This window comes from Chrysemys picta, chromosome 9 (assembly GCF_011386835.1).
Source record: "Chrysemys picta bellii isolate R12L10 chromosome 9, ASM1138683v2, whole genome shotgun sequence".
Taxonomy (NCBI): Eukaryota; Metazoa; Chordata; order Testudines; family Emydidae; genus Chrysemys; species Chrysemys picta.
In genome coordinates this window covers 59331608-59353893 of record NC_088799.1, presented here as the reverse complement: position 1 = coordinate 59353893, position 22286 = coordinate 59331608, and the positions used below count along the sequence as shown (strand labels likewise).

General features: G+C 52.4%; 1 protein-coding gene across 2 annotated transcripts; it reads right to left on the bottom strand.

The window, feature by feature from the left end:
- Nucleotides 1-3545: 3545 nt before the first annotated feature.
- On the bottom strand, nt 3546-21658 carry CITED1 (Cbp/p300 interacting transactivator with Glu/Asp rich carboxy-terminal domain 1). Of its 2 annotated transcripts, none has more exons than XM_065556321.1 (2): nt 21634-21658; nt 3546-4770 (listed from the first exon to the last, which is right to left on the bottom strand). In XM_065556321.1, exon 2 carries the CDS (start codon nt 4755-4757, stop codon nt 4257-4259), a length of 501 nt encoding a protein of 166 aa, XP_065412393.1. In that variant the 5' UTR covers nt 4758-4770; nt 21634-21658; the 3' UTR covers nt 3546-4256. The 2 variants fall into 2 exon arrangements, with proteins under 2 accessions (XP_065412393.1, XP_005279244.2); XM_005279187.5 differs by lacking the exon at nt 21634-21658 and adding an exon at nt 10601-10891.
- Nucleotides 21659-22286: the final 628 nt, after the last annotated feature.

The following is a 22286-nucleotide window of genomic DNA, read 5'->3' as shown; positions in this document are numbered from 1 at the left end:
TGTGCGACCTTCAGCAAGTCGCTGCCCCTCCCTGTGCCTCAGTTTCCCAATCTGTAACACAGGGTGATAAACTCACCTACTTTACAGGGACATTCTGAGGATGAATTAGCTCCTGTTTGCATGGCACTCTAACATCTAAAGTGCTAAATATTCCCATTTTAATCATCTCAGGTGGGGGAACAACTCAGGGGAGGTACTTTGGTTATTCATTATATGGTTTTATTCTTGTTGGTGTCCCTTTTGGTGTGTTTCTCATCTCTCTGCTGGGATTTTACCAGCTGAATTCTAAAATCTTCAGCACCCCCAGTTTGTGGGGCCATCGTACCACTCTACTGAAGTGCTAAAAAAGGGGGCTGAAACTTCCCAGGCAGTCTAAGGGCTTTAGAGACAGAACATCCAGTTACTGAAACATGCCCAAATCCCTCAGGCTGCCTTGCAGATCTCAGCACCAAGTTACTGTTCTTAAGTGGATTCCTGATCTCACACTCCCTTTCTGCTCCTCAACGCTGGTTCCCCATTAATGCAACAACCCATCTCCCACCCTCCCAGGGCCTCCCAAAAGGGGTTGGCTCCAGCAAGATGCTCCACCCTAGAGCCCCTCCCCACCAGCCCAGCGTTCAGTCAATTCCTACAGTGCTTTGGGAAGGAGCCAGTCTCCTAAGGGTGATGAGAGGTGGGAGGTTTAGGCAAGAGACCAATGGCTTATAGCAGCCACAGCCAGTAGACCCAGCAGTGGCACCTACAGGCACTGTGCAGGGGAGCGTCTGCTCTTGTCTAAATCCAGGTTGCCAAACTCATTTCACAGATGCCTGGTTTGGACCCAGAGTCCAGGGCCATTGCACTGACCTCATCCCCACATTCTTTGCCAGCACTTACTGCCCCCGTTCCCTCCCCCATCTGTGATCTCGGATTGCAGGGTCATTGTAATATCTCCAGGACTGGCCCATCGCTTCCACTGCATAGGTGCTGCTTAGATGGCCGGGCTCGCCTGTCCTTTTAACCAAGCATCTCCTGAAATACTGCTGCCATCCTGGTGGGTGTACTAGCCACATACTGACAGGTTTCACAGTAGCAGCCATCTTAGTCAGTATCCACAAAAAGAACAGGAGTACTTGTGGCACCTTTGAGACTAACAAATTGCTCAAATAAATTTGTTCATCTCTAAGGTGCCACAAGTACTCCTAGGGCTGGTCTTCACTACCCGCCTGGATCGGCGGTAGAAAATCGATCTCTCGGGGATCAATTTATCGCATCTCATCGGGACACGATAATCAATCCCCGAATCGACACACGTACTCCACCAGCCCAGGTAGAAGTAAGCACCGTCGAGAGGGGAGCCATGGCCGTCGATTTGCCGCCGTCCTCACAGTGGGGTAAGTTGGATCACATACGTCGAAGTCAGCTACGCTATTCCCATAGCTGAATTTGCGTAGCTGAAATCGTCCCCGTCCCCCCCTGTAGTGTAGCCATAGCCCTAGCCATATACTGACTGACATGCAGTTTTCCTTGGGGCCACTGGGTGGGGCCAAGACCATGAAATATGTCCTCAGCTCAACAGCTTCTTCTACATCCCAGCATTTGTGGGTCTGTGCCTAAACAGTGGGGTGATTGGTGCTAAATGTGGGGTGCACGTACAAAGCATGGGCAGTAGCGTTTGGATGCGTTTTCACTGCAGCATTCAAGCTATGTGTGCCTGAGTTGCTCTTCTCATATTAGCCTAGGTGGAGCGAGAGCAGCCATGCTGCAACAAACCATGTGAACTACTATGTTCACACTGGCCCTTCGGGTGGGGGCATAGCGGATGGTTCTTAGCAATGCAGTGAAGCTGAGCACCTCTATGATTGCTTTCCCAGCCAATCATGGGAGGACATGTCTGTCCCTGCTGGGCACAGAAGGGAACGGTGGGAAGGCTGGGCGGGTACATACCTTGGCTGCTGCCACATGGACAGTGCCGTGTAGACACACCATCGCTGCAGCATGGCAGCAGCAGTTCTTCCTACACTCAGTTGTCATGCAGACAGAAGGAATCCACACCCACAAGCTCCCATGGAGACCCACAGGGCACCCCATCTTTCCCAGAGAGGGGGGAATTCACCCTTCTGCTCAGTGCTGGGGTCCCTGGAAAAATCCAGCCCCAAGGCATACCCTGGCTCACACCCTCCACAAGGAGGCACTAGCAGCCTTGCCTAGTGAACTCCCCACAGAACTGCTAGAGCTTCGGAGCAGCTTGTTTTGCCCATTGTTTTTAATTGGCATTACCAGCACAGCAGGGATGTTACTGAGCGTTGCTGTCATTGCACACTCCCTCCCCCTAGCAGATTCCTCCCCGCTGACTAGGGCAGCGGAGCACCATGCAGGCAGGGGTTCAGCCCTATGCCCTTGGGAAAGGCAGACGCTGGGCACCCTAGCCTGTGTTACTACGGCCCTAGCCCCTCAACTCAGATTTCATGTTCACAGCTGTAACACAGCCACAGCTTGCTGCATCACACCAGCTGAGGTCAGGAGCAGGCCCAAAACACCACCAGCAGAGCCTGCCCTTGGTGCATCAGGCAGCTGCCCATTCCAGCCACCAGAACAGGGGAGCTCCAACAGCAGCACAACAAGGGTTGCCAGGCATCTGGTTTTTGACCAGAATGCCCAGTCAAAAAGGGAGCCTGGCAACTCCAGTCAGCACTGCTGAGTGAGCTGTTAAAAAGTCCAGTTGGCTGCACAGTCCGGTTAGCTGCCCTGGCTCCCAGAAGTGGCGGCATATCCCCCTTCTGGTTCCTAGGCTCAGGGGCAGCCAAGGAGCTCTGTGCACTACCCCCACCCCAAGCACCGGCTCAGCAGCTCCCATTGGCCGGGAACAACAGCCAATGAGAGCTGCGGGAGGAGTGCCTACAGATGGGGCAGTGCGCAGAGCTGCCTGGCTGTGCCTCCACCTAGGAACTGGAGAAGAGACATGCCACTGCTTCTGGGAGCTACCTGAGGTAAGCATCATCTGGAGCCTGCACCCCACCTCTCCTCCTCCTCCCCCCATGCCCCAACCCTCTGCCCCAGTCCTGAATTCCCTCCTGCACCCAAATTCCCTCCCAGAACTTGTGCTCTGCACCCCTCCCACACTCCAAACCCCTCAGCCCCCCCCCGTGAGCCTGCACCCCCCCCGAGCCCTGACTCCCGACCCCTCCCCCACACACACACACACGCACCCCTCAACCACCTGCCCCATCCCAGAGCTCCGCACTCCTCATTTCTGGCCACACCCTGCAACCTACACCCCCAGCATGCGGCCCTCTCCCACACTCCTGCTGCCCCCCCAACCCCTCATCTCTGTCCCCACTCCCAAGCCCACACCCCCAGCTGGACCCTCACCCTAACCCCCTGCCCCAGTCTGGTGAAAATGAGTGAGTGAGCAAGGGTGGTTGAGAGTTAGCAACAGAGGGAAGGGGAGATGGAGTGAGCGGGGGCAGAGCCTTGGAGAAAGGGTGGGACAGGGCAAGCATGTTCGGTTTTCTGCAATCAGAAAGTTGGCAACCCAAGGCAATACTGTAAATCAGCACAAGAGGTGATAGAAGCCAGGCCCCAGCCTTGTGGGCAGGCCGATTCCTTCCACAGGTTTTATTGAAAAGCCACACAGGAGCAGCCCCACACTGTTGCAGAAACAGACCCTGCCCCCCCACCTTGTCCCAGCACCCCCAGCAGTGCAGGTACTGTACTGGTCTCCTCTGGCGGTCTCCTCTGTAAAGCAAGTCACTGGCCCCCTGCAAGGGTGGGAGACTCAGCTCTGGTCCCTGGGAGCTGTGTGAGACCCTGCTGAGGCAGCCCTTCCCAGGCCACAGCAGGGGTGTACATATTGCGTGAGCCTCCATTCCTCAGTGTTCAGCTTCCGCCCTGATACGTTCTCCTGCCAGTCCGTTTCCTTCTCCAGCACCAGTTTGGGATTTAGTCCCCAGAGCACCATTCCCCCGTCCAGCACCGGCCATCCATCCAGCAGGAGACACTGGCCCGCCACAGCAAGGTGCAACCCCACCGGGCGCTAGGTCACACAGCTCAGAGAAGCCCATGGAGTACCAGCCTCGCTATAGTTTCTCCAGCTGCACTGAACTGTCCTGAACCACACAGGTGCAGCCTTGTAGAGGGGGACTCAGCTGTAGTAGGAACCAGGCCCTGAGGCCTCAGTTGTCTGGAGGGCCAGGTCCATCATGCCAGCCAGCCCTTGGCAGCTGTCCTGTTAAAGTCCTCTGCCAGGGTTGCCTGTGGTCGAGGTCAGTCTGGCATCAGCGGCTGGAAGGGAAATCTGCAGCAAAGTCAAACTCGTTCTGGCCCAGCCACAGCTCTGGGAGCTCATTAGCTCTATCCAGGCCCAGTTCCACCACCAGTGACATCAGCACCTCCTCGTCCACTGGATCAGAATCAATAATGCCAGGGCTGTGGGCGCCAGCAGGGGGAGCCAGTGCCCCTTGGCCCAGGGGCTGGGCTCCAAAGCCCCAGCTCTGGATGGACCCAGCCTCTGCTGGGTGCCCTGAGACCCCCATGGCATGGTACTGGCTGTTGAGTTTCTGCAGCTGCATGCTGGCCAGCAGGTGAGGGGCTGTTGGCAGGGTGAAGGATGGCTGCTTTGAGGGCGGGGGGGCCACAGAGGGGGCCATTATGCCCGCACTGGTGATGTGGGGTCCTGTGCTGGCCTTGCTGACATTCATGCCCACCCCGGGGTAGTGCAGGATGGCCACTGCTTTGCGGTCCTTCATGCCCAGGCTGGGATAAACCAGAGAGCTCATCTCCTGCTGGGTCCTGGAAGAGAAACAGGAGTTCTCATTACAAGAGCCACACCCCAGTTCCCCTCCCCTGATCTTGCCAGCCCCTTGGACTTGCTCTCTGTTATAGGAGAGCACCACAGACAAGCACCATGCCCTGGGCTGCCCTACAGCCTGCATTCCCCCAGGGGAGCCATCACTCAGGGCTCAGCCTGAATCAGGAGCCACCCCATTGCCAGTGCAGTGCCAGCCTGTGAAGGGAATGAGGAGAGCACCTCCAGAACCAGTTCCTGTGAGCAGCTCAGGCAGAGCCAGCCGGCAGAGGCTGTTGGATCACGAGCCTGCCAGGTTTGATGCCCATGGCATTCCCCAGGCTATTTCAGTGGCATTTGGGATTTGCCATCCCCCCCCTGCAGACCAAGGCCATTCCACCCTGGGTCAAGGATCAGCACCAGGCCCTGCATCGCTGGAGACTCCTGTGCAGGGAGCCAGCACAAGCAGAGGGACTGTGCCTGGTGGGCAGATCTCACAGTAACTCTGAATGCAGCCACCCTGGGTTCCACCACTGCTTGGGAGACAAACCCTGCTGTGCCCACACATGCTCTATTCCAGTCCCATCCCAGCCAGCTGCTGGCATGGGTCTATTCCCTTTCAGCCCATCCCCCCACCCCAATCTCCTGCCTGCAACCCTGCCCCTTCCTTCAGGCTTGGATGCTGGGGCAGTCGGTGTTTCTTGCAGAGTTTAGTGCTAGCCAAAGCCACTGAGCTGCTGCCCCTGGAGACTGGAGTTCTTTAGCCACAGAACTCATACAACAGCAGGGCAAGCACCCAGCCACCTGCCATCCCTGCCAGCCTGCATTCAGGTTGGCCTTGGGGAGAGGCCAGGAGGGAGTTCACAAGCCATGGCAACCTGGACTGAGACTGGCAACCAGAGCGCTGGATGATGCATGTCATGACATGGATTTGATTATGGGCATGTCCCCTAGGACAGAACGTGCAGCAGCAGTCAAAAAAGCTAAGAGTGTTCACAACCCTTAGGAAAGGGATAGATAATAAGACAGTAAATATCACAACACTGCAATATAAATCCATGGTATGCCCACACCTTGAATATGGCGTGAAGGTCTGGTCGCCCCATCTCAAAAAAGACCTATTGGAATTGGAAAAGGTACAGAGAAGGGCACCAAAAATGACCAGGGGTATGGAACAGCTTCCATATGAGGAGAGATTAAAGAGACTGGGACTGTTCAGCTTGGAAAAGAGACAACTAAGGCAGGATATGAGAGGGGTCTATAAAATCATGACTGCTGTGGAGAAAGTGAATAAGGCAGTGTTATTTACCCCTTTACATAACAAGAACCTAGAGCCACCCAATGAAATTAATAGGCAGGTTTAAAATGTCAGGAAGTATTTCTTGACACAACACACAGTAAACCTGTGGAACTCACTGCCACAGGATGTTGTGAAGGCCAAAACTATAACTGGGTAAAAAACCACAAAACTTACATAAGTTCCTGGAGGATAGGTCCATCAATGGCTATTAGCCATGGTGGCAACCCCATGCTCTGGGTGTCCATAGGCCTCTGACTGCCAGATGCTGGTACTGGATGACAAGCGATGGATCAACCAGTAATTGCCCTGCATGGGCAGCAGGTATCATAGGCCAGGGGAAGCTGTGCCTCCCCAATCAGCCTGGGGTGGCCCCACCCATGTTCCATCCCCAGACCCCCTCCTGCCTGCTTCTAGTTCCCTTCCCGTTCTTCCATTGCAGAGAGGCTGGTGCTGATGCATTCGTCTGGCAAGGCCGAACTATTCAGCAATGGCCATGGCAGAGACCCCGTCCCACAGCTCAGGAAGCATCTTGAGCTTCTGTCCGATTGCCTAAGCGGAGCTCGTCCCGCCAGGAGGGTCAGAGTCCTTAGACAGGAAGGGAGCGCTTTGCTGGCTACAACCAAACTGACAACAGAAAGACAGCAAGGCTCTTCGACCATGATCCAGGGAGGAGCTGCCCATTGACAGGGCACCTCCAAATACAGGCCACAGTCCCAGATCCCTTCCTCAGAACCCCAACCCCAGGAGCATCGCTCAGCTTGCAGATCCGCAGAAGCAACCCACACTGCAGGGCCCTGCCAGGTCTTACCACCCTACACACATGCGCCTGCAGCAGAGGCCTAGCAGGGCAGTGCTGACAGCAAGAGCAGCAGCAACTGGGTTTGCAAGAGGCCAGTTCACAGGCTCCAGCCTTGTTGGTTGGGTTTCACAGCCAGGTTGTGTTACACTGTCCCCAGGCTGCTGGGTGCCCCCCCAAGAGCCCCACACCCTCTGTCTCTGGCAACTTGGAGGGAAGCAGACACCAGGAGCAAGCCAAAGGGAAGGGTGGCCCTCACCCAGGCGGCAGCATGCAGACATGGCTGGCCACTACAGGGCAGTGCACAGCATACTACCTGATGTCAGGTGCTGCAGGAGTAGCAGAGCTGAGCCCAGAGAGAGTGGGCTCTCCCCATGGTTAGTGCTGCTCAGTCCTGGGCTAGCTCTGGTTGGAGAGCTTTAGCCAGAAGCAAGGGGATAGCATGCAGGGACTTCTCAGGGAGCAGGGGTTTCAAAGGCAGCACAGCTGCTGAGCCAGCAGGGTACAGTGACAAGGGTACTGGATAAGGACACCTGGGTGCTACTCCCAGCTCTGCCACTGATCATCCACACAACCATGGGTGAGTCACTTCACCTTTTTGTTCCTGTATCCCCTCCCGTAGGATTAGATTGGGAACTCTGGGCAGTGATGCTGGCTCTGTGCTGTGCCCAGTACACTGCTCCGTCCCCCATCCCCCTAATTGGGGCATCTAGCCAGACAGCTGGCACTCTGGGCAGGTGGCCCAGCTCAACACATTTGGGTCTGGTACCTCCACTGGATCCTCAGCCTTTGTGCTGAGACAGACGACGCTGAGCATGCCTCCCCTCTCTGCCCAGCAGGGAGAACGTGCTAAGCAGATGTCTGCAACAGTCTTCTTCCAGCCCATGGGATGGGGTAGCCCCCAACTATCTTCCAGCCCCAACAGCACTTCAGATTCCTCTTTGCCACTAAGGAGCATTCGGCTCCACGCTGCCCAAGAGCGCCCTGGGCAGAGAACAGACCTGTCCTTGGAATGCAGGGCTGCAATCCTCTAATAGTTTCCCCGCAAGGATCCCCTTTCCCCATGTGCTTGGATCTAGTTGGGTTCCCCTCCCACATTTAGCAATATGGGAAGGGTAATTGTGCCAGACTCATTTGCAATCCCCACCTCCCCCAGTGAAATGGGACCCTCAGATTGAGTGGCCCCTTCCCATCTCTAACCGCACCAGTTCTCCGGCAGAAGTTTTGTGCTGGATGGCCACAGCGTGCAGCAGAATCCCAGTCACTAACAACAGCCCTCAGCATCTCAAGATGCACACACTCACATGGCCACCAGCCAGCAAGAGCCACACCAAAGGGGGTTGACCAAATAGGAGTCAATGCACAAGGGGAGACCCCTGCAGGTCCTGAACCAGGGAGGGACTGACATGATCTGGATTGTGCCTTTTCAGGGTTGCTAGAAACATGCCTACCAGGAGCTGATTCCTGCTCCATGACTTCTAGAGGCAATGATAACACCCAACAATGATTTGGCAGCCATAGCCAGAGGGCTGGGATCTGCGCCCCTTGGAAAAGAGCATCCCAGGGCATTGCACTGCACTTAACCCACACAACAGGACCACCCCTTCCCTGAAGCAAAGCCCTTGCAGCTAGCAGAGGAATACAATACCACTCTGCATTGAGAGCTTCATTTCAGCAGGGGTTTAAGCTTTAAAGCTTGATGGTCATCACCACTTAAAATGTTAAGTTCATTAATGTGGCAATGCTGCTGGCCCACTCCGTCCACAGCACACACTCCTCGGGGCAGAGCAGAGGCAAGAAAAGGGGACAGCTTCAGATCTAGTTAGGCCCCCAAATAACATTTTCCTTAGAGGAAGGTCGATCACCCCTCTTAGGAAGGACCTTGTTTCACTATTGGTACAAATGTTGTGCTTCCTCCAGGAATGCTGCAGCATATGGGTGCGGGGGGGATGGAACAGATGGCCAGTGGGCCGTTAAACAAACTGACTTGAGTTTCAGTTTGAACTCTGGGGGCCCAGACAACCCATCCCCCACCCAGAGGAAATGGATGGAAAGGCCGGTCCTTAGAAGGTGCGAGCCAACATGTGCTAACACCTCCCAAAGCTCTAGCATAGACAGGGCAGTGCAGGGGAATGTAACTGGTCCTGTTTTAGCTTCTCTGCCGTTTTTTGGGAGGTTTTCATGTTATGAAGAGATGCTATAAAACCCCACTGAGCAACAAGAAAATTCAGGCTGAAGATGCAGAGCCCAGCTGGGATTTCAGAGCCCTGGCTCCACTGGAATACCAGCTTGACACTGTCAGGCAGGGCCAAGTGCACAAGTATGACAAGTGCAGGGGTGGATGGGAGGGGCCAGGAAGAGCTCAGTCCTTTCCCACAGTTTTGCTAAAGCACTATCATGCCCACACTGCTCACCAACAGCAGGCACAGAACAGGCCCTCCTACTCCAGGAGCACAAGCAAGAGGAGAGTCGCTATTAACTGTACGGGGTCTAGTACACACAGCTGGGCCATTCTGAGTGCGTCCAGTAGAGGGCAGTGGTGACACCCATGACACAGAAAGACAGGTATAATCACCCCACACTTCTCTCTGCCAAGCAAGCCATGGTTGTTCTAGGAAGGGTCTATTGTAACCAGCCTAAATACAAGGAGGTGTCTGACAGCACATCTGAAGAACCCCTCTCCGCAGTACCTAAGTGGTGTTGGAAGCCAAGGCTAGAGCAGCTTCGCATCATGGGATGATTACAGCAGTAAGGTGAAAGAAGCAGTACAGTGTAGTGGTTAGAGCACAGGACTAAGTCAGGCAATGGGGTCACTTTTAGCTCTGATGGGGCACTTGTGCCTAGCGCTGCTACTGACTTGCCTGGATGAGCCATGCCATCTGTCGGTGCCTCTGTTTCCCCACCTGGGAAAGGTAATACCCACTTTTCTACCTCACAGGAGGCTGCTCGCTAAGCACTCTCAGACAAGGGAGTGCAGGGTTCACACTGGATTAGCAGGTGGTAGCAATCCACTATGTCACTTGCACACGCAGTGACAGTTAATGGTGGGGGGGAGGGACATACACCCAGATCTGGGGCCCCAGCAACAGCCACGGGCACAGATGGCTCCACCACCACACCGGGAGGGAGAGCGCTCCCCAGTGCCCCCTGCTTGCGGGGCCGGGGAGACCCCGGGATCTCCCCGAGCGGCGCCTCCCCTCCTCCTTCCAGCCCCAAACTGATTCATAAGCCGGCCGAGCTGGGGGCCGTCAGCACAGCCATGGCCCAGAGCGCACCTCGGCCCCGTGCCCCCCAGACCGCGGAGCTCTCCCCCCCCCCCCGACTGGGGGGTACCTGACGGCCGCCCCCTTTGTCCTCGCCTCGCCCGACGCCGGCTAAGCTGCTCCCCGGGACCCTGCTGCGGGCCCGAGGGATTCAAGCATTGGGCCCAGGGTCCGTCCACCACGTTCCGGGCGGGCGCGGGGGTCTCAAGCCCCAGCGCTGCAGTGGGAGGCCCGCAGGACCGGCCGGCAGCGCTGCCGTGGTATGAACTGGGGCTCGCTGCAGAAGCCCGGGGGTGCCCCGAATTTCTGTCCCCGGCTCGCACCCGCCTAAGCCCGGCCGGCGCGTGCAGACAGAGGAAGTTTCACAAGTTACTGCGCCGCCCGGCTGCCGACCTGCCCTGCCCGGAGCGGGAGCCCAGCGCTCGCTACACCCGGGGAGAGGCCAGCTGGGGGGCTGGAGCGTTCCCCACTCTCACCTCTTGGCAGCTCCCCGACCGACCGACTCAGACGCGTCCTCGCCGGCACACCCCGCTCCCCATGGGGCGGCTGCTCCGCAGTGACTTCACAGCTCGCAGCAACCTGCAGCGGTACCCGCGGTCCCCTTGCTAAACGGGCAGTCCCCGCCGGGGCCTTCGCAGCCAGGCCCCTAGCCCGGGCCAACTAGCGCGGCGTTGTGCCCTGCTGCGGACACAGGCTGCGCTGCGTGCTGCACTGTCTCTCTTTATACCCGCTGCGATCGCTACTAGCACATGGCCTGGCTCTCCGAGTCCGTCCAAAAACGTGGACGGGAATTATGAGAGTGGGAGGCGACTCCTGCCAGGTCCCGTTAGGACCCTGTGATTCGGCCAGGGGACAATTCCCATTAATGTAGGCAGGGTTAAGTCAGTCTCTGTTAGGGGTTCGGATGAGACCTTTGCTGGGCGGGGAGATGATCCACCAGCTGCTTTGGGTGAGGCTCTTGCCTTTCTGTGAAGCCCAGGCCCAGGTGGACCTTGGGTCTGAGCCATGCTGGCAATTCCTGTGTTCCTCTCCAACCAGGCACATAGCAGCTATGTCAGAATGTTCCAGAGTCTGGTCCTGCAGCAGGACCTGCAGCAGTGCTATGAAATGGAGAGGTGTGAGGGAAGGGGCTCAGACAGGGTTCTTGCCCTGTTGTGTGTGGCATTCAGTACACCAGGAGAGGAGGCCCAGGCCTGCCATCAGTGGCATGCGCATTCAGCTCAACCTGAAGCTGCGCAGGCTTCTGCGCACTTCTCACTCACCCTGATGCAGAGTAGCGGTGGTAGTAGTGCTGCCAGCTCTCCTGATTGTATTATCAGTTACACAGGATTTGTTTTTTTCTTAAAGTCCCAGCTCTTGGAGTCATGTGAACATGCCAGAATCAAACCAGTTTGCCTTTTTTTTAAAGTAAGTTTCTAGCTCTAAGATCAGACACCAGAAGGCAAATGCAATGAACCCAACATTGACTGTTTAACATCTCATGATTTTAAAGCCAAACTCTGAGTTTGGGGGCCTGACTCATGGGTTTTGAATGATTGGGGTTGGCACTGCTGAACTTGTTCTTACATCTCTCCTCTTCTCCCCACATCCACTCTTTTTAGCTATTTTAAAGGTGACCTTCAAAGGATGTTTACAAAATTGGGAGTATGGCCCTTTTAAATCTCCATACAATGTATAAAGAAGGCTGGAAAGTTTTTTTGTTTGTTTGTTTTAATTTTTGCTTTCCATGTTTGTTTTTTACTGTAGGGCTTGTCTATATGGGAAGTTATTCCGGAATAGCTATTCCCAATTAACCATTCCTGGTCAATGCCAGAGGATTTAGCTAATTTTTCTTATTCCAGAATAAATGTGTCTGCACATGAGTTAATCAGGAATAGCTAAATTGCTTTAAATTCACACCCTCCCTTAATCCAGATTAATTTTCATGTGTAGACAAACCTTTAGAAATACAGTATCAGTCGTGTAGTCTTGTCTTCCTTGTCTTTGCCAGAGAATCTCTGGGAAGTCTCTAAGGCCACGTCTACACTACCTGCCGGATCGGTGGGTAGTAATCGATCTATTGGGGATCGATTTATCGCGTCTCATCTAGATGCAATAAATCGATCCCTGAATTGATGCCCATACTCCACCTCGGCAGGAGGAGTAAGCGGAGCCGACGGGGGAGCTGTGGCGGTCAACTTGCCGCTGTGAGGACGGCCAGGTAAGTCGAACTAAGATACTTTGACTTCAGCTACGCGAATAGCGTAGCTGAAGTTGCATATCTTAGATCGACACACACACCCCAGTGTAGACCGCCCTAAGGTGTTTATTGTGAGCATTTAACACATTAGCTGAAGGACTGAAAACGTTGAATCTTTAACAAAGGCAAAAGTTCCTCAGCAACTGAAGTTAAAATAGGTGTTACTAAAAATCAAAGCATTTTAAAGAGCCCCCTCCCCTTCAATATCTCAACTTTCCCTTTTTGTCTCACCATAGTCTTCCAGCCGAGACAGGACCAGAATTTCTAATGTAAAAAAACAAAGGGGGGGGGGGAATAATTCTTATTTTGGAGAGGAAACCCCCCACATTCAGATCTCCCTTTTAGTTACAGACGTCCCCCCGACTTACGCAATTGTTCCGTTCCGGAAAGCCTTGCATAACTTGAATTTTGTGTAAGTCGGAAATGTATACCCATACGTTATGCAAAAGTTTCCGCAGCTCGAAAATCCTATTTCTGGCTTATGGAACTTTTTCCGTAAGTGCAAATTTGCATAAGTCGGGTCTTGCGTAACACGGGGAGTGTCTGTACTGTAATTCCTCCACAGCAGTATTATTAACTTTGACAGAACATCCCATAGAACTAGGCAAAAGAGCCTGAAAGAGTTTTCAAAGCCCCTTATTGTGTAGTTTGGCTGAAATCTTCAGAAGGGCTCAGCACCAAAGTTGGGGCCAGATTTTCACCAGAGCTCAGCTGTGTTTGTGCAGCATCTGGTGCGATGGGCTCCTGGTCTGTGAGGCTCGGTTTTAGATACTGCAGGAATAAACAATAATTAGTGTTATTAATAAGAAATGTTGGGTGCATGCAGGCTGAGCCGGGTTGAAAATGTGGCCCTTGTTTACCTGGGGACATAGCCTCTGACCTGGGGAACTGGTTATGGATTCAGGCAGTTGTGACATGTCTTGCTGCCTCTGGCAATGCTGGTGCATAGCTGCACCCATCCTGTTGACCTTGACACAGACTCTCTCATTCCCTTCACTGTTCCTTGAGGACCCTCATTTTCACTCCCCCCCATCCCTCCAAAAAAATCTCTGGGATGTCTACAGTAACTCATGTTTCAGAGTAGCAGCCGTGTTAGTCTGTATCCGCAAAAAGAATAACAGGAGTACTTGTGGCACCTTAGAGACTAACAAATTTATTGGAGCATAAGCTTTCGTGGACTACAGCCCACTTCTTCGGATGATCACAGCAATTTCTCTGGTACCTCTGAGTGTCCATTTCCACAGGCTAGGACAGTGCCTCTGCAGACCCGGGACCAACTGTTGCTGGCTTCCAGCTGTTATTGGCCTCTTCTCAGAGGGGCTGGTTGCCTGGTGGGACATTGGTTTTAAATGGCTGCCATAGCACTTGGTTTGTTTCTTTTCCTTTTCACAAGCACTTAGAAATTGCTGGACTGGCTCAAATCCTGACCTGAGGTCCATCTAGTCTCTGACAGTGACCAGTGACACATTTGTAAAGGCCTGTGTGGACACTCCTCAAATGTCCATATCAGGCCAGGGGCTAGCCTAGGATAAATTACAAGCATCTGCAGTCTGGAACACAGGTGTGGGAGTGTTCACACTGGCCTTTACGAACGTGTGAACTCTCTTGAGTGAATTGGCAATCAGTTAACTCTAGGTAAGAAAGCATGAAACAAGGTTTGCTTTACATTTCTGTACAGCATCTCTGGACTAACCCTGCAATGAGCTGCAGGACCCAGGTTAAAGGCTGTAACTCTGCCATTGACACTGAGTCATATTGGCCACCCTAAATCAATGTCACCTGCAGTACCTGCACCTGCAATGCAATCTGCCTTGCTGCTTTCCAAGCACGGAGACCCTCTTAGCTCTGGAGTACGCCTGTGAAATATTATTTTTTCCATTGCTAGCCATTGTCTGTGCCCAGCCCTCCTCCCACGTTAAAGAATCAGACACCCACAGCACTGCTGGGCCTGCCCTGTGGGGAGGTCACCTGCACTCAAGGATGATCTGAAGCGCCAAGTGATGGTGAACATGCCCCCTCCTTGCTAATCTGTTCCAATGGTTAAGTATCCTCACCCCGCACTAAGGTGTGCTTTAATTCCAGTTTCAACTTTGTGGACTTCAACTTCCAGCCATTGGATTTTATGATGCTTTTGTCTGCTAGAGTAAAGAGCCCTCCAATAGCCGATGCTTTGCTGGCTGAGAAATACCTCAACCAGGGGGTCAGTTCATGAGCCTCACACTGCTGAGTTTCCTAGGGATGGATCAGCGTGCTACAGGCCAGATCCTCAGCTAAGGTAAGTCATTGTAACTCCATTGCCTTCAATAGAGCCATGCCAATGCACGTCAGCTGAGGATTTGGCCCTGTATTATTATTTATTGTGCTCATCCATGTAAAATGGGGATAAGGCACTGAGCTCCTCCATAAAGTACTTTGAGATCTACTGGTGAAAAATGCTAGCTAAGAGCTAGGGATTATGTTTCTCCTTACATATCTCAAGCAGATCATGGCTTTCCCAATCAACATGCCTTTTCCTTCAGATAAAGGAAAGCAGCAAAGTGAGAACAAATCTCAAGTCTCAGTGCCAGAGAGAGTGCAGAGTGATGATGCTGTAACACTCTGCAGCTGAACTAAAGCACAAAATGGCTGCAAGGGCCAAACTGCCCGAGACCCAAAAAAAAGATTCCCAGCACAGCTGCATTGCTTGGCTGCTTCATTGCTTACTGGTGGCACTAGCACAGCTCCCCAGTTGCACCGATATTCTAGTGCATGTTAACAGAGCGTTTGCATGTCGGCCCCTGGGAAATGTTGCTTGTGTTCAGCGGATTAAATAAAGAACAAGCTGGATTTTCCATGGAAATAGGGTGACCAGATAGCAAGTATGAAAAATTGGGACAGAGTGTGGGGGGTAATAGGCACCTATATAAGAAAAATCCCCAAATATTGGGACTGTCCCTATAAAATCAGGATATCTGGTAACCAGCTTTGAGCACAGTGTGAAGGGCATACTGGGCACAGTTCGCTGCTTGCATTAGTCTTATCCAACTCCCTCCTCAGGAGTAAATCCCTCTTCCTACAGTTGCTGGCAGGCAGCTCAAAGGTCAGAGAGCAGCCCTGCACCACTCTGAATCCAGTTCCACTGTCATTCCCCTCCGGGTTTTGCAGGAGCCCCCAGGAGATGGTTGGAAAGGGGCATCTGTTCAGTTTCTTGTGCAAAGGGTCTGGGGGCTCAGTTGCTCAATAGCCCTTGAGTGAGCGCAGTATTGAGAGGCAGCAGAAAGGCCTGCCCTGACCCACACTCCCCTTCTTCTAGCCCAGCCCTCCGCCCCATCGGCCTGCCACACAATGGCAGTACAATGAGCACCACGGAGGAGAAATCCTGCCCCTTAGTCAGCAGCAGGCCACAAAAGTGCTCCCCATCCAGGGAAGGGTCCACCCCAATTTCTTTCTGTCCCAGGGGTGGGGGATGATGCACAAGCCTGCTGCACTTCTCTGAAACGACCGCCCCAGCACCGCGGACAATTCCATGCACTAGACGGAGGAGGGGGAGCAAAGATAAAAAAAGTGCCCCCCCTTGGCTCCTCCTCTGGCCACACCCCATTGGCTCCTCCCCCCCCATGGCTCCTCCAGCCCTAGGGTGATCAGACGTCCCGATTTTATCGGGACTGTCCCGATATTTCCTTGTTTGTCCCGCGTCCCAACCAATGTTAGGTCGGGACACTGGACAAACAAGCAAATACTCCGGAGCCCGGAAGTGCTCGCGCCCCCCCGCCCCCCGCCCTGACTCCGCCCCCTCCTTGCCCCATTGGCTCCCTCCCCGAATCCCTGCCTCTTCCCCAGGCTCACCATTCCTCCTCCCTCCGGCGCTTGTGGAGGGAGGCCTGGGAGACGCAGGGAAAGCGCGGGGCCAGGGTGAGTGAGAGTCTGGCCTGGCCCCGTGTGCAGGCAGGACTCAGTCGGGCGGTAGGGAGAATTGGGGGGCGGCCCGCGGGGCCAGGAGGCGGCTGTTCTCCCCCCCGGGCAGCGGGACTCGGGAGCAGCCGCTGCTGCAGCTCCCACTGCCGTGGGGGGAAGAAGTAGCCGATGGCCAAGCTCGGTAGCTGTGGCTCTGGCGCCCCTGAACCCTCCGAGCCCGGGCCTGCTGCGGGGACCCAGCAGCGCACATGCTGCGCCCAGCGCCTGGACAGTCGCGTCTGGGCTGCTGCCCAGCTGGTGCTATCCCGTGGCGGCCCCGGAGTGGGGGCAGCAGGCCCCAGCCCCCCTGTCCTGCTCAGGTCCCGCAGGGGAACGAACGGGGCTGGGCTGCCGCCGCAGGATAGCACCAGCTGGGCAGCTGCCGATGCCTCCGCCCTTCCCCCGCTCCTCCGGCTGCACCCGCCGCCCCCCCATGGCTGCTGGCCGCGCTGCGGGCCGCCAGCCTGCGCCCCCACTTGCTCCTCCGGCCGCGGCTGCCAGGCCGCGCTGCGGGCCGCATGCCGCGCCCCCCACCACTCCTCCGGTCGCTTTTGGAAGCAGCCGCTTCCCCTGCACCCCGCTAGCTACGCTACTGGGCTAAGGGTATGTCTACACTAGAGACTCTATTGGCGTAGCTATGCCTGCATAGCCCTGTAGTGTAGACGCAGCAGGAACACCAGTCCCCCCCACACACACACACAATGCTAGCTATGCTGACGGGAAGCCCTCTGTTGTCAGAGGTGAGTCTATACTGGGGGTCATGGCAGCATAGCTACGTCAGTTGGGGGCAGGGGTCATAGCTATGTCTTGATATAACTTTTCAGTGTTGATCAGACCTCAGTCAGTAGGTGGCAGAGTAGAGCAGTTGTGACTTTACTAAACATGTAGCTTGGGGAATGGTTTGTGTTATTTTAGTTGTGATCTAGCAGTTTCATGTCCCTGGCTCGGTTTAACATTGCTGGGTTTTAGCTTTTTTACTCTGAAAGTTTGTATGATTCCAGCAGAAGTGAACAGAGGGAGCTTTTAAAAGCAATTTAAGGGTGAACAATGGGATGAGCAGAGAAGCGGGCTGGACGGACCTCATAACTTTGTCAGGTCTGTCACACATTCCTGCATCTGCAGGGAACTGTCACCTGTTGGCTGGTGTGTATGGCCGTGTGTGCGAGAGACACATGCAAAGTCTCCCCCGCAAGATACCCCAGAGCCCTGACTAACAAGCCAGGAGCCAGGAGTTCTCATCTCAGCTCTTCCACTGACCGCTGCACCCTCTGCAACTCACTGAGCAGAAAACCTGAATGGAGCCATTGAGGCCACGTCTACACTACAAAGTTAAGTCGACTTCATGTAAGTTGACATTGAGCCTCCAATTTAAGTAAGTCGATCTTGCATGTCCTCACTACGCTCATTGTGTTGGCAGGGCTCATCCTCACTAGCAGGGCTTGCATCGACGCATGGAGCACTGCACTGTAGATAGCTATCCCACAGTGCATGTAGCTGAGTGGAATTTTGGGTTGGGATTGCAACAAAACATTGGTGCGGGTGGTTATGGGAACATGGCGTTAGCTTCCCATGATGCACTTACCTCCCTCCCTCCCTCGCAAATCAACGTTAAACAAACCAAGCCTTTTTCGCAAGCCTGGGTTATCTGCGCAGATGCAATAGCATGATAAGTATGGATCCCGCTCAGCTGTACATTGTTGTTGTGAGCATTACAAAGACCTCACGCCTTATCCTGCAGTATTTACACAGCCAGTACAGGAGCCGCCACGTGGAACAATGTGATGCCATGCAAGCCGTTCTGCCAGAAGACATAGAACAGAGCAATTCGCAGTTGCTGGCGACAGTCATGCATCACCTTGACATGGTTGAGTGCCATTTCTGGGCCCAGGAAACAAGCACTAACTGGTGGGACCGCATCATTAGGCAGCTATGGGATGACGAGCAGTAGCTGCAGAACTTTCGAATGTGTAAGGCCACTTTCCAGGAACTGTGTGAAGAGCTTTCCCCAGCCCTGAAGTGCAGCAATACTAAAATGAGAACTGCTCTGACAGTGGAGAAGCGAGTGGTGATGGCTCTGTGGAAGCTTGCAAAGCCAGACTGCTACCGGTCAGTGGGGTATCAATTTGGAGTCAGTAAATCTACCGTTGGATCGATCTAAGTTTGCAGGGCCATGAACAGACTTCTGCTAAGAAGGGTAGTGACTCTGGGCAATATGCAGGACATAGTGGATAGTTTTGCTGCAATGGGGTTCCCTAACTGCGGTGGGGCGACAGACGGAACGCATATCCCTATCTTGGCACCAGACCACCTTGCCAAAGAGTACATAAACTGAAAGGGGTACTTCTCAATGGTGTTGCAAGTGCTGGTGGATCACAGGGCTGTTTCACTGACATCAACGTGGGATGGTCAGGAAAGGTGTATGATGTGCACATCTTTAGGAACATAGATCTGTTCAGAAAGCTGCAAGAGGGACTTTCTTTCCAGATTGCAAAATAACCATTGGTGATGTTGAAATGCCAATCATGATCCTAGGAGGCCCAGCCTACCCCTTGCTCCCATGGCTCATGAAGCTGTACACAGGCAGCCTGGACAGCAGTAAGGACCAGTTCAACCATAGGCTGAGCAAGTGCAGAATGGTGGTGGAATGTGCCTTTGGATATTTAAAAGGTCACTAGCGTTGTTTGCTTGTTAGGTTAGACCTCAGTGAAAGCAATATTCCCATTCTTATTGCTGCCTGATGTGTGCTCCATAATAAATATCTTGAAACAAAGGGAGAAAAGTTTCCGCCATGGTGGGGGGTTGAGATAGATTGCCTGGCAGCCAATTTTGAGCAGCCAGAAACCAGGGCAATAAGAAGAGCACATTGAGGGGCTCTGCATCTCTGTGAAGCTTTGAAAGCCAGTTTCAACAATGAGCCAGAGTAATCATAGAATCATAGAATCATAGATTATAGGACTGGAAGGGACCTCGAGAGGTCATCGAGTCCAGTCCCCTGCCCGCATGGCAGGACCAAATACTGTCTAGACCATCCCTGATAGACATTTATCTAACCTACTCTTAAATATCTCCAGAGACGGAGATTCCACAACCTCCCTAGGCAATTTGTTCCAGTGTTTAACCACCCTGACAGTTAGGAACTTTTTCCTAATGTCCAACCTAGACCTCCCTTGCTGCAGTTTAAACCCATTGTTTCTGGTTCTATCCTTAGAGGCTAAGGTGAACAAGTTCTCTCCCTCCTCCTCATGACACCCTTTTAGATACCTGAAAACTGCTATCATGTCCCCTCTCAGTCTTCTCTTCTCCAAACTAAACAAACCCAGTTCTTTCAGCCTTCCTTCATAGGTCATGTTCTCAAGACCTTTAATCATTCTTGTTGCTCTTCTTTGGACCCTTTCCAATTTCTCCACATCTTTTTTAAAATGCGGCGCCCAGAACTGGACACAATACTCCAGCTGAGGCCTAACCAGAGCAGAGTAGAGCGGAAGAATGACTTCTCGTGTCTTGCTCACAACACACCTGTTAATGCATCCCAGAATCATGTTTGCTTTTTTTGCAACAGCATCACACTGTTGACTCATATTTAGCTTGTGGTCCACTATAACCCCTAGATCCCTTTCTGCCGTACTCCTTCCTAGACAGTCTTTTCCCATTCTGTATGTGTGAAATTGATTTTTCCTTCCTAAGTGGAGCACTTTGCATTTGTCTTTGTTAAACTTCATCCTGTTTAACTCAGACCATTTCTCCAATTTGTCCAGATCATTTTGAATTATGACCCTGTCCTCCAAAGTAGTTGCAATCCCTCCCAGTTTGGTATCATCCGCAAACTTAATAAGCGTACTTTCTATGCCAATATCTAAGTCGTTGATGAAGATATTGAACAGAGCCGGTCCCAAAACAGACCCCTGCGGAACCCCACTCGTTACGCCTTTCCAGCAGGATTGGGAACCATTAATAACAACTCTCTGAGTACGGTTATCCAGCCAGTTATGCACCCACCTTATAGTAGCCCCATCTAATTTGTATTTGCCTAGTTTATCGATAAGAATATCATGCGAGACCGTATCAAATGCCTTACTAAAGTCTAGGTATACCACATCCACCGCTTCACCCTTATCCACAAGGCTCGTTATTCTATCAAAGAAAGCTATCAGATTGGTTTGACATGATTTGTTCTTCACAAATCCATGCTGGCTGTTCCCTATCACCTTACCACCTTCCAAGTGTTTGCAGATGATTTCCTTAATTACTTGCTCCATTATCTTCCCTGGCACAGAAGTTAAACTAACTGGTCTGTAGTTACCTGGGTTGTTTTTATTTCCCTTTTTATAGATGGGCACTATATTTGCCCTTTTCCAGTCTTCTGGAATCTCTCCCGTCTCCCATGACTTTCCAAAGATAATAGCTAGAGGCTCAGATACCTCCTCTATTAGCTCCTTGAGTATTCTAGGATGCATTTCATCAGGCCCGGGTGACTTGCAGGCATCTAACTTTTCTAAGTGATTTTTAACTTGTTCTTTTTTTATTTTATCCGCTAAACCTACCCCCTTCCCATTAGCATTCACTATGTTAGGCATTGCTTCAGACTTCTCGGTGAAGACCGAAACAAAGAAGTCATTAAGCATCTCTGCCATTTCCAAGTTTCCTGTTACTGTTGACACTTATCTGTGTTGTTCCTTACCAGACTGTCCCCTCCATTGCATTTTCTTCCCTGTAAACTCCACCCCCATCAACCACTGTGTGTTGAATGAAGAAAGAGCCTTTTCTCCTCAGTCCGTTAAGTTTTGTTGTGCACACAGACACACAGAGACAGCAAAGAAAAGTAAGATAACCTGGGGCAAAAGGGAGGATAACACTGTGGGGGGAGAAACAAGGACAGCTTGCTTACAGCTTGTAACGAAGCGGCCTCTGGCGGGACACAACTGAGAGTATCAATTCAGGACAAATTGCTTGGAGCAGAGCAATCACAGCCCAAGACTGTGTGTCCTTTATTATTAAGGCACACCAAACCAGCCAAACAGAGAGGACTTCAGTTTTACCCCACTGGCTAACCAGAAGTCATACAAGAAATTCCCTCAGATACTCCAGTTCCCTTGTATCACCACCAGCACCACTCCTTATGGTGATGAATGGTTATGAAAACCAATACCCCAGTAAGAGAAAAAAGGTTCTCCTGATCCCAAAGGACCAAGCCCCAGACCAAGGTCAATATACAGGTCAGATCTTACCCATAAATCACGCTGTTGCCAATCCTTTAGAATCTAAAATCTAAAGGTTTATTCATATAAAGAAAGAAATATAGATGAGAGCTAAAATTGGTCAAAGTAATCAATTACATACAGTAACGGCAAAGTTCTTGGTTCAGGCTTGTAGCGGGGATGGAATAAACTGCAGGCTCAAATCAAGTCTCTAGAATACATCCACATCTTGGGTGGCTCATTCAGTCCTTTGTTCAGAGCTTCAGTGTAGCAAAATTCCTCCAGAGATAAGAAGCAGGATTGAAGACAAAATGGAGATGGTGCAGCTGCCTTTTATAGTCCTTTTGCCATGTGGCTTGTGCTTCCTTTGTTCCAAACACAAGCTGCCCAGCACATGGCATGGAAAAACCTTAGAGTTCTGTTCATAGACATGTCCCTGCATGCCTTGCTGAGTCACAAGGTGTATCTGCCTTCTCTCAATAGGTCAATTGTATAGCTGTATAGCAGGCTAGGCAGTGCCTATGCCAAATTGTCTGGGGTGTCACCCAGAAGCATAGCACAAGTTTGAAATACAGACAGTATGGAGCCAATACTTATAACTTGAAATACAAAAATGATACATGCATACAGATAGCATAATCATAATCAGCAAATCATAACCTTTTCACAGACACCTTACTTGACCTCCTTTGTACAAGATTTGGTGCCATTATATGACCTTGGTTGCAACAATGATCTATACAGTCACAGTTTATATTAATAACTTCACACAGATGCACTGCAGTAACAATCAAA